The sequence below is a fragment of the Brachyhypopomus gauderio genome, chromosome 16 (genome assembly GCF_052324685.1).
Source record: "Brachyhypopomus gauderio isolate BG-103 chromosome 16, BGAUD_0.2, whole genome shotgun sequence".
In the NCBI taxonomy this organism is placed as follows: domain Eukaryota; kingdom Metazoa; phylum Chordata; class Actinopteri; order Gymnotiformes; family Hypopomidae; genus Brachyhypopomus; species Brachyhypopomus gauderio.
The window spans coordinates 22,556,459-22,568,567 of record NC_135226.1 but is presented as its reverse complement, the minus strand read 5'-3'; the positions used below and the strand labels follow the sequence as shown (position 1 = coordinate 22,568,567).

Below are 12,109 nucleotides of genomic sequence, written 5' to 3'. Positions count from 1 at the left end.
CTGATGATTTCATCTCATCATCTTTAAGATGTGCTTCTACTTTTCAAGTGAACTGTAGACATTTGATATTCTCCCACTGTTTTGAAAAACTTTGAGGGCCAGTAATAAATAAAATATTAAATAAAATATATATAAAATTTTATTCTCACAAACCAATAGAATGACTGCTTACAAGACGGCTGTGCTGACTGTTATATTATACCACGTGTCTCCATCATAGTGTCTCTCATGTTTGATGCATTTTAAAAACAATTTGGATCAAGTAAAGCGAAAGTGAGTCTGACATGGGACATTCTGTCTGTCTCAGGATACGGGGCTGTTTAAAGCTGTGGGATTTAAGACACTGATTTACTATAGATGTACAGTATAATTAAGTCACATTTTTCTAGTACTGAACTACGACAGAGTAATTTACTGTGAAAGTTCTGTTTACATTACCTTATGTTACCTGCAATACTAATACAACACTAAAATCTGTGCTATTTATTGAATGTGTTGCTTAGTATTTAAATATCTTAAATATTATTTATTTGGATACAGTGTTTTTAAAGTAGGATTGTCTTTTTAAAAAGTTTCAAATTCTAAAAGTCCATATACTTTTTTTATCTGGATATTCTCAACAGGACATTGCAAACTGGGAAGAAAACCTACAATTCAGATCATTACTAATGACTGAATTTTTTTTTTTACAAAGGCTCTAGTTATTTGGGACAATTCTTTGAGTATTTTGTATAAGTTTTAATACACTTTGCAGAGTATAGACCCTCTGGTTTGTAATAATGTATTAGATTATAAAGTATATCAAACCTTTGCTGTTCCCGTCTGTGATCCATAGAAAATCCTTAGTCCTAAAACACGGACCACTTTCTCTTTTTCAGGACTTTGTTGCTTCTTTTTTCCAGGTTTGTAAAGCGAAGAATCTACAGAATCTACAGGATCTACAGGTTTACCAGGTTTAACAGGATTCCTCTGAAAAACAAATCATATAGACTTTTGTATAAGAACACATGCCTACCTAAATGGACATTATCAGCACATTCACTGCGCAAGTCAAAACTACAAAGTAAAGCCAAACATATTCTGTGTTAAAGCAAAGTGACGGGGCATAATTGAACAATGACAACAGTAGTGTAGTGTAGATATGGTGCTAAAATACCCTTTTCAAAGCCATGTTTATTGTGACCCATAATCCAATAACAAAAGCTGCAACCGTGTAGACGTAGAATCTGTTGTGCCACACGGCTGCAAGGCAGCCAGCAGTATAACCCCAGACATTATCCCACGCCTCTGCAAAACAACACAGAACAACACAGGACAGGTGGAGGTGAGCAGGTGGAGGTGAGCAGGTGATGATATGAGTCAAGATTCAGAAAACTTTATTCATCCCCAAGGGGCAATTTAGGACTAAATAACATGACATAAATATGACTACATAACAGTAGCTATATAGATAAATATATAACTATGTATGTATCGATGAATATACTGACTATATAACTATCTCCACATGTCATCAGCTAGCTGGTACCCATAATAAAGGCTCATATGAAGCGTTTAAAAGACTCGATCAGCTTCATCTCTGCTCCACCAACACGAGGTGGAGTCTCTGATCACAACACGCACCCACCTGACATTTCAGCAGCAAATCTAGCGAAATGACGGCGACTTTCAGGGTAGAAATTATGATCTGCGGCCAATCATCACACTTATTATAATTACAAATAAAGAACTAGCGAGTATGTGGATCTGTGTCTTATATGCAGTTAGACATCGTAGCTACGCTCGTAAACGCAATGCACAGAAAGGACGCCGCCATGTTGTTTCTAGCGATGGAATTATGGGAAACGGTCATCCCGGGTCAGGGGTCAGGGGAGTCTCAGTGCAGACTGCACTCGGACTGTAGTGACCAAAAGTGTGGTTACTTTAAGTACTTTTATTTACGTACCTACATATGCTGCCACTTTCCTAAAATTAAAGTGTACATGAGAAATACTCTACTTAAGTTTAAGATGATCGAACCTGTCTTAAAAAAATCTGGAAACCTCATTACAGATGTAATTGTTTAAAAAACAATTTTAACATTTACGTATACATATGTTGATATTTAAGAATTTTTATATAAAAATAAAATAAAATATAACTTTCCTTACTTCACTCCATTTATTTAATTTAATAGTGTATGTTTAATTTAATAGTATTTAACAAATGTCTTCCACTGAGGAAAGTGAAGAGGCTGATGTTGGTTTAAGCTGTACAACAGCTTTGGGCTGTGCACTAGAGGTCTGCGCGGGACTGCTTTTTTAATCCCGCTCCCGCTTGTTTTAGACCCGCTCCCGCCAAAAAATCGCTTGTTTTAATCCCGCTCCCGCCCGCACCTGCTTGTTTTAATCCCGCACCCGCCCACCACATACACACAGAGTTGCCAGGTTCGCGGTTTTCACGCCAAATCGGGCTTGTTTGAAAATCCAGCCGCGGGTAAAAATTCTGGGGTCGCGGGGTGCGGTTTTTTGGGCTACTTTTGAGTTGGGCTACTGCGGGAGTTACAAGTCAGTTACAAGTCACAAAACACTATCGCGATATAATACTTAATTTGTCTCCATTTTACACACTCGCCACCCCCCCGTCAACAACTTACACTCGCACCCCCCGTCAACAAATTTGGGCTTTGGGCTAGTTTAGGCTTCTGAAGGGCGGGTTTTACACTGACTTTGTGCGGGATATTTTTGTAGGACCTGGCAACCCTGCATACACATTTCTGTCGCCCCCGCCCGCAATCCTAATATGAATTGAATTAATTAGATTTAGTACTTGAAAATTTCTTATGTATTTATTAAAACAGCAATATAGCGATGGATCGCGCTGTCCCATTTCTTATCACAGTCGAACACATCCCGTTAGGTGACGTACACCAACACTTTCTGACATGTATCACAACAAGCCGATTTCCATCTCCATTAATTACAATGGAATATGACTTCCATACATCAGACTTTCCTCTAGTTGGCTTAATTGTGGTGTATTCGCCTGTTTTAATAGAATTTTCCACAGCTGAAACTGGTTGACCGTCTACAGCAGGGGTCGGCAACCTATGGCACGCGTGCCACCATTGGCACACCGAGGCATAGTCACTGGCACGCGACACGCTGGACCAGCATCAGCAAAAATATATATTTTAATATAAATTATTATATTAATGGATTATACTTTCGCGAGTGACCGTAGCGCGCGACTCCGCACGCACACCTCGCGCGAACGGCGGAGGCGTTTAAACTTGGCGATCGATCGCGATATAATACTTTTTGTGTCGATTTACACCTCCCCCCCTCCTCGGTCAACAATTTAAACTCGCCGCCATAGTGGCACACTCATTGACTGGACATGTTAAAGTTGGCACTCCATGTCTCAAAGGTTGCCGACCCCTGGTATACAGTCTCTGCCATTTCTGTATCAAAATGACAAAATGACGCACACTTCATTTTCACGTGATCAGTTGCTTAGCCAATATTTTGAATTAGTTTATTGCTTACTTACTGAATGATTAGTTGTTTTCGTCCTGTTCCTTATGCAAGGAAATCATTGCGTTGTTAATATTATAATTTTCTAGACTATTAATTTGCGGGATTTTTCTACATGTATATGTGGTCCCGCTCCCGCATCGCCTGGACTAATTCAACTCCCGCTCCCGCCAATAACAATTAAATTCTGTCCCGCGCCGCGAGATATTCTGTCGGGTCCCGCGGGATTACCGCGGGAGTGCAGACCTCTACTGTGTGGACCCGCTGTGCTTAAATATCCACACACATATTACCACATTGCCACCAACTTTTATGTGTGTTTTACATGTAATTTTACAAATATCATTACAGTGTGGCAGCTCACTTCACAACCCCTGTTAACATGGCAGAGGAGTGTTCACATTACGCAGACGTTAGTGCTGCAGACGTTAGTGCTGCAGACGTTAGTGCAGCAGACGTTAGTGCTGCAGACGTTAGTGCAGCAGACGTTAGTGCTGCAGACGTTAGTGCAGCAGACGTTAGTGCTGCAGACGTTAGTGCTGCACTAGGGTGTGTCGTGTGTCTCTGGTTCAATCACTCCTGCTCTTCCCCACACTTCGGTTTTTCAGCTTCTGTCGGACCACCGCAATTGTAGTGAGAATGTTGCCCAGGAATAAAGTGAGGAAGCTAAGAGCACACACAGAAACCTAGAAGAGAAAAGATGCGTTCAGTAAACAAATGGGGGGGGGGTGTTCAGGAGTGCCCATGATATTTAAAATGCCAATGCCAGGGTCCAGCAAGCCCAGTTAATATTTTGTTTCACATTTACAAAAACATTTTTAAATGAGCAGTGTCCAGCTAAGACGTACGTGTGTGCTCAACCTTACACATTCTGAATATACAACATACACCTGTTGCCATGGATTAGTCTTAGTGGGCATTTTAAATATCATGTGTGGCAGGAGGCTGGACACTAGAGACACTGACCTGCCATTCTTGACACCCAGGAATACGGGACATTCTGAACAGGGTGATACTGTTAAACAGCTCCCAGAACTGAAAACCAGGTGACAGTGATGAAGTTAGTCAGCAGCAGCATTTGCCCACATATTGTCCTGAGAAGTACAGGTTGATATGTGGCTTGACAAAGCTACATAAACATAAAGGAGATCTTTTTCGCCAGCTAATCAACACAAATTCCTCCAGTTCTTCACCTCTTCAAGCCGTGGACCTTGTCCTGAATGTATGGAGCTTCCAGTCACAGAGTCTACTGGTCATCTGAGATGTTGATACTGTCATTCAGCCACGTCATGCATTCACTCTAGTATTGATAATGATTTGGTGACTGTGGTCAACACCAGCTCCTCCCTTTAGTTACGCTGCTATAGATAGAGCCACATGCTAATCACTGGCATGTCTGCTATACTGTATATATGGATGCTTAATTTGATGTTTACATATTTAACCTGCATTTTATATCATGGTCTGACTGGCCAGTGGATGGTGTCAACGGACCTTCTGATCGGGACTCCAACATCCACATTGGAGCAGTGGTGGACAGTAACGAAGTAAATGTAATTCGTTACTGTACTTAAGTAACATTTCCATATATCTGTACTTTACTCAAGTACTTTTATTTGGTAAGACTTTATACTTTTACTTCACTACATTTCAAAGCGAAACTTTTTACTTTTCACTTCGTTACATTTACAGAAACATCTCGTTCCTTTTCTATTTTTAAATCAACGCTTAATAAAAGACTATAACCAATCAGCGCTCAGTAAGAGATTAAGACTTGTACGCTAATTGGCTGAGGATCTGACATGGCTGCAACAGATGGCTTTCCCCAACACCCCTGGACTTATTTAGCCGAATTGTTTTAATTTATCGAAAAGAAAAATGATTCGTATTCCTTCAAGTGTCTCCTCTCATTCCGAAGAACACATCACGGTCATCATTTATGAACTCGCCGTCAAACTTGAAAAAACACATCGAAGTAAGTTCGCCATTAGATGAGTACTACCAACAGGGTGGTTTATATACCCTGGTTAATTATATCACATTTAAATACACAACTTTTAACAGATGCTTTTATCCAAAGCAATGTGCTAGTACCCAAATTGCAATCTGTGGAGATGCTAAGCGCCAGTTTAACACAGGAGACTCCCACATCAAACGTTAAAGCCGGTGACACATACACGCGAATTTGGCCAAGCGAAGCGAACTTCGCAATTCATTCCTATGAAGGAGGCGAAGGCAAGAAAATATGAGCGAAGCGAAGCAAAATTATTAAAATTATTATTATTATTATTATATTAATAATTTACGCAATACACACTCGAGGTTCGTGCTATAACGTGTAATATTGGCACTGCTGTGCTGCGGTCGTAGGCCGAGTGCCGTAGATCAGCACTGCCAATATTACACGTTATAGCACGAACCTCGAGTGTATTATTGCGATTATACCACAGTTCAATTATCGCTGTTTATTGAAAGATTTTGAGTTAAAGAGGACGAGAAAATACGACCTGTTTGGTTAAAAACACTCCGCCAGTTAAAATAGTTCCATTCAATGGCTCGCTGCTAAACTTACACAACACTGGAACAGCCTTACCCAATAAATATTATAGAGGTAAATATACACAAAAACAACTGTTGATGAAGTTGTATTTATTAAAAATAAAGTACAACAATTATTGACCATCCACGGCTGATTGGAGGTTCGTTCAGGTATCTGTTCAGTCCAGCTCTTAAACCAACGACGCTGCTGATGCTATATAACTCTCCTTTCACGTTTCTGACGGATCCATAACAACGTCGTAAAAGTTGATTCATTTCATTTTTGTTGATAATACTAAAATCGACTGCAATGTCGTTGCTCTTTAACCAGGATGTAAATACATTAAGAGCCCAGGACGTTTGTTTCACGGTATTAACTTCGTTTCTCTGCATTTTCAGCTCATCCAAATCATTGTTTGTAAGCGTGACAAACCTTGGCTCATTGGAGGAATCAGGCTGGTCATTTATAGCTTCATCCTCAAGTTTCAGATGCAAACAAATGATTTCGAAGCCAATAGATTTAACGAACTCCCTGTAATTCATTTTGATAATGTTGCTGCTTGTTTGTAGTTGCGCTGTTTGGCCTGTAAACGCTGCTGCGTTGCTAGGTTATCTGTATGTGGCGGAGTAATACATGAAGAGCTTCGGTTACAGTGCTATAAGTGTAATATTGGCACTCCTAGATCGCCTCTCAGCCAATCACATTGTAGGGTCGGAACTAACTGTGGTATAATAATTATTATTAATTATTTGGCCAAGTTTAATATTGTAAGTTCAGTTGGTTGGGCTGCACACAGTTCTAGTTCTAGGTGCTAAGCTTCCCTGTCCCGCCATGTGGTGGACAACGTATAACCTCTTAATATACTGTATCGCCTCTTCAAAACATAGGTAATGCTTCATCAAATGTAATGTTTATAGTGAATGATTTATCAGTTGTGTTTTTATTGATTTTCATCAGTTGTGATGGTGTTTGTTATTTGTTATTAGTTTTTTGACAACCGAAATGAATGAAAAATAAAATAATGAAACTTGAATGAATGCTTTTTGTGTTGTTGCTTCAAAAGCACTTGGTCTTACTTAAATATAATATAGTTTTGAGTATTTTGTGTTTGCTAGGCAAATGTAAGGCACTGTTTCGTTGTTCACTTGTTGGTCGAGTAGGCCTAGGGGTTTTGATATGACGCTAAGACAAAAAAAGTTTTTACTTTTACTTTTAATACTTAAGTATTTTTGAAGGCAGATACTTTTGTACTTTTACTCAAGTAAAAAATTGAGATGAATACTTTTACTTTTACTTGAGTAATATTCAATGCAAGGTAACTGTACTTTTACTCAAGTACATAATTGTTGTACTTCGTCCACCACTGCATTGGAGAGACGCCTCAGCTTAGAAACAGAGCTATAAATATGGACTAGTACTAGCTGGGATGCCCGAGGTCTCTTCCTAATCCCAGCCTTGGGCGTTTTCCCTTGCCACTGTTGCCCTGGCTTGCTCATTAGTGATCTGGACCCATGTGCTTGTAAAGCTGCTTGGTGGTGTGTTGTGAAAAGTGCTATATAAGTAAAATTGACTTGACAAATTCTACTACGGTGTAACAGAAAGACACTCACATGTCCAAGGAACACGAAGGGTAGTAGAAACGTGAGGCCTCTCCACATCCAGGACTGAAATCCTTCTGCAAAGCAAATGAGTGCATCACTGTATTCACAGATCACAGAACCTGTTGCCTTATAAGTCTGCAGATGCCACTGTAAGGACAGATTAAGAGCTTTTAGAATAATATACTGTCCTCCTCACCCACAGTCAAGTCCATGTTGTGTCTCTCTCCTAGAGCTCGTAGTCTGTAAAGACATCCACTCTGATAGTAATACTGCAGGCACTGCAGGAAGCCTGAAGAAGCCAACACCATCATTTCTGCACATTCACTTCTGAAAGGTCAGCGTGCCCGTGAATTTGCTTGCCACTTACTTTGGTACAGGCAAAAATAAAGAAACTGGCTTCTGAACATCTGGTACAATTCACCATCAGGCCTGTGGAAGAACAGGACATTACAGGACATTACAGGACATTACAAGACATTACGGGACATTACAAGACATCACAGGACATTACAATACATTACAGAACATTACAAGACATTACAGGACATTACATGACATTACAGGACATTACAAGACATTACAGAACATTACAGAACATTACAGGACATTACAGAACATTACAGGACATTACAGGACATTACAGAACATTACAGGACAGCCAACGTCTCCCGGAAATCTCCCAATCTAACCACAGGGCACGGAAACTACAGGATTACTATCACTGTGTTGTAAGCCATGAATAGTTGTGATTTAGTGACATGAAGAGTTCATGGAAACGCAATAACAGTCTGATACATGGAACATAAAAAGTGGGATACTATACTGAGGTAGGCTAGAACATTACTTACCAGGTCAGCATGACCCCAGAAAGAAAGGCTGTGATGTAGTGATGAACTACCCACCACCCTTTGATCCTGAAACAAAAACGATGAACGATGAGCTTTTCTGATTTTGAGTAATAATAAAAAGTGACATGTTAAATATTCAGTTGACTGGTCGGGTCTTTGACCCAACAACAGCTGACATTCTGTGACATTTCCGTAAGTGACGTTACGAGGACACAGCGGTGACTGACCTGGACCCGTTACTGATCAGAACACTTTCCCGGACCGTTAAAGTGCAGTAGTACCAGAGCAGGAGGAAGTTCAAGACGGCGTCCAAAAATCTACACAGATCAAGACGATGAGCGGCACTGACGTTAACTGTCAACGTTCAACGTTCAACATAAGAACAGACTGAGGATCTAACAGGAACGCAGCTGACCTGTAGGTCACAAGAAACAGACATGAGAATGTCAACAGAAGCATGATCACCGTCACACACAGCTTGAACTTCTCGTACTCGTCTTTGTAGGCAGCCCTGCGGTAAAATAACAGAGAAGACAGAATGCATGAATCATTCATGCAACTTTATACATTAAAGGTTCATATGGATGTTTCTATTATTGACCAGTCCACAGGAGGCTATGTTTGCATTTCACAGATCAGTCCATATCTGCAGCTGTTACCTGCACACCCACCATCACCACCGCCAACACGTTAGCCAGCTGACAATGGAAATTCTGCCACCTACTGGCCAATCAGAGGTAATACAGAAATCCTTCCCAAATCAGGTTTCCTTTATTTTGGACCTCTCAGGTCAGCGTTCAGTTATCAAGCTGTGAGATTGTGTTTGGACGTGTTGTGTGATTTGAGAAGGTACAGTGCTAAACTGTGATGCTCCAGGACTGAAACGCTTCCCTGATCGTCTCACATCCACACGGCTGTGTGCACAAAAGAAGAAATTATTTCACAACAGCATACTTTAACTGCTTGCTTAGAAGATTGACATTCACATTCCCGATGACGAGGCTGAGATATAACCTATAGGAGAGGGAAAGAGAGGAATAGGTTACATTTTAGGAACACACGGCAGCCCACACACCCCCATAAACCATATATTCCCTCTACACAGTCATATGACCAGTTGATGAGCCCGCATTACCCATTTTTCTTTGGAAGTAACGTCTCCATCTGAGAGAAGTCCTTCTGTCTTTCCTGGATACGTTCTTTCATCTCTTCCACGTGCCTTGCTTCTTTTTCTGTTAATCCTTTGCTGCAAATATAATAGTTTTTAAAACATTTGAACAAACCCATTAAGAGAGGAGGAGAGCAGGGAGAGTTGATCTGTGATGTTCACTCCTCACGTCCTCAGAGACTGTAAGAACTCCTTCAGTTTCTTCCTCTGTTGGGCGATGGAGTCCGACACGCAGCCCTGCAGCTTGGACACTTCACTGAGTTTCTGCATGTAAAGCCGATGATTTTCCTGAAGACAATGGACAGCAGGTTCACTCATAAACCACCATCCTCACTGCTATGAGTGTTTATACTGACAGTTGCAGGCAGAATGCCACAGAGAGTTTATGTGTGTTCAGTGTTGTTTGGGTTTTGTGTTCTTGTTGAAAAAGCTTGAAGTCTTACCTGAATCTCCAGGAATTCATTTTGTTGACTCTCCCATTCTTGAAGGGCTTCTGTTAGTGTAGCTGACATCTGTATATTTTCAGAGTGGATCGTTGTTGAGGGTAAACACAGTACTGCAGTTCATACAAGGCTTTACCAGGAGTTTCAATAACAAATCACCATTAGGTTTCTAAATGTGGTTCTAAAAGCAGTAGAAACTAATTTTGATCCTTAATGGTGAGCAAGAATAGTTAGAAGAATTTGGGGAAGATATCAAAGTAATATAACGTTTATTAAAGAAAGAAAGATGGATAGATCCAGAGTTACATACACTCAAAAGCGTCTGCAAGATAGAGTTTCCTCCCTCTCACAGACCGTGGTTCTTATAGTACTGCTACGTGGTTACATCATAGTTCAGTGACAAGCGTTACGGACGTCTGGCCTCATTGGTGCCCTGGTGAGGTCAGGTGAGTGATGCTCCGCCCCTAACGGGGTCACCAAGTCAAGGTCTCGTCTGCTCCTCCAGCTCACAGGATGAACCATCATTCAGATACAAAACGTCCTTATCAACAGGCAGGCTACATTCAGACTTACAGAGGGTGTTCACAAACAAAGGCTGTTCACTACAAGTGTGAGAAAGAGAGCGAGAGAGAGACACTCAAAACAAATAAGACAAACACAGTTATTGGTTTTACTTTCCCCAATGAAGGTCAATAGAGTGATAATGAGTGTGGCTATTAATGATATAAGTTGATTAATATGATTTCTGGAACATGATAAAATATGAATATTTTTCCATGACACTTTTTTATGACATGGTGAACTTTGACAGCTGCAGCCCTGCCGACCTTTGGCACACTTGTATCTGGAATATATTACATGTTGTAATAATGTTGGTGTTGCAAGTGTGATCTTAAATTATAACACTGATCTCCAGAGTGAGTGGTTTAAACAACTACTCATTCTAAATTCAACTAAGTTGTAGGTGTCTACTGTGCAGCTTCTGTCTGTGTGAAGCCATCACCACAGAAATGCACCTTTATTTGAACAATTCACTACTTCACTTATCTTATGTAAAAGAGCAGCTATAAATGAGCCCTGATGTGAAGAAACAGGAGCCTGTCCTCTTGTCTGCTGGTCACTTTAACTGTGAACCTTCAGTGGAAAATCTTTCTACATTTAAATTAGTTTGGGGTGAGCTACACCTCCCCTTTGCTTTGTGCCTTTTCATGAATGGTTGTATTATATATGAGGTCACACAAGAACACGTCCATGAATTTTCATTGGCTAGTGGTTCCAGCACATCTTATGGGTGGAGAGGCCCTAGTGCTAATAGTATTATCAGACTCTCCCTTCTCAGAACATTCTGCCTGGCTACAGATTCTATTATCTGACCCAAACACAAGAGGGTCTGATTGTGTTCGTATGTATGGAAAGGCCAGACTGGACAAAATGAAGGAGACTAAGGACTTAATAGTGATAATAAATAAAACAGAAATGTGTATGTGTGTGTGTGTGTGTATATGTGTGTGTGTACATATATAAATATATATATATATATATATATGACATACATAATTACATATATATAACGTAAAACAACCGTTTTAGGTTATTATAATTTCATAACAGGCACATTTTATTGCAAAAGAGGGACTTGTATTTTGAAAGAACATTGCAGAACGTGTTTAATAGTGTCTGACTTCATACAGTTCTACACGTCAGAGTGTTATGTTGCTGTTACCTCGCAAACATCAGATGCTGCTCCATGTTTATAGACATTCTGTGTTTTCTCCACTGTATTTGTCTACTCTACAGAAAATTACTGCCAACCACCTGCCTGTGATATCCACCTATGATAGGAGTTTTGAAAAGCACACACACTCTTATCTTGTCTAGCACTGGTCAAACTGAAGACAGGTGTGGAGACGTGTGATAACATCCTGCAGGAAATGAGTGTCCAGACGAAGACAGACCAGAACACACTACTCTGACCCTCACAGACCGCTGGTTTTA

General features: G+C 40.4%; 2 protein-coding genes across 3 annotated transcripts in view; both read right to left on the bottom strand.

Moving 5' to 3' along the window:
* The window catches only part of tyw1 (tRNA-yW synthesizing protein 1 homolog (S. cerevisiae)), a 51,285-nt gene extending 49,268 nt beyond the window's left edge, over positions 1-2,017 (bottom strand). The window contains exons 1-3 of the mRNA XM_076976414.1: positions 1,628-2,017; positions 1,157-1,287; positions 808-969 (exon numbers count right to left, since the gene is read on the bottom strand). Of these exons, the coding sequence (XP_076832529.1) occupies positions 808-969; positions 1,157-1,287; positions 1,628-1,634 (300 nt within the window). The 5' untranslated portion in view covers positions 1,635-2,017. The remainder of the gene's footprint in view (positions 1-807; positions 970-1,156; positions 1,288-1,627) is intronic.
* On the bottom strand, positions 1,184-11,976 carry tmem120ab (transmembrane protein 120Ab). 2 transcript variants are annotated; one of them, XM_076976419.1, is made up of 15 exons: positions 11,838-11,976; positions 10,425-10,716; positions 10,115-10,183; positions 9,841-9,959; positions 9,639-9,749; positions 9,458-9,517; positions 8,919-9,014; positions 8,731-8,820; positions 8,504-8,569; positions 8,023-8,084; positions 7,852-7,944; positions 7,665-7,729; positions 4,482-4,550; positions 3,532-4,201; positions 1,184-1,287 (listed from the first exon to the last, which is right to left on the bottom strand). In XM_076976419.1, the coding sequence occupies exons 3-14, from the start codon at positions 10,181-10,183 to the stop codon at positions 4,085-4,087; spliced, it is 1,017 nt and encodes a 338-aa protein (XP_076832534.1). In that variant the 5' UTR covers positions 10,425-10,716; positions 11,838-11,976; the 3' UTR covers positions 1,184-1,287; positions 3,532-4,084. The 2 variants fall into 2 exon arrangements, with proteins under 2 accessions (XP_076832534.1, XP_076832535.1); XM_076976420.1 differs by lacking the exon at positions 10,425-10,716 and having other exon boundaries at positions 11,838-11,966.
* Between the last annotated feature and the right edge of the window lie 133 nt (positions 11,977-12,109).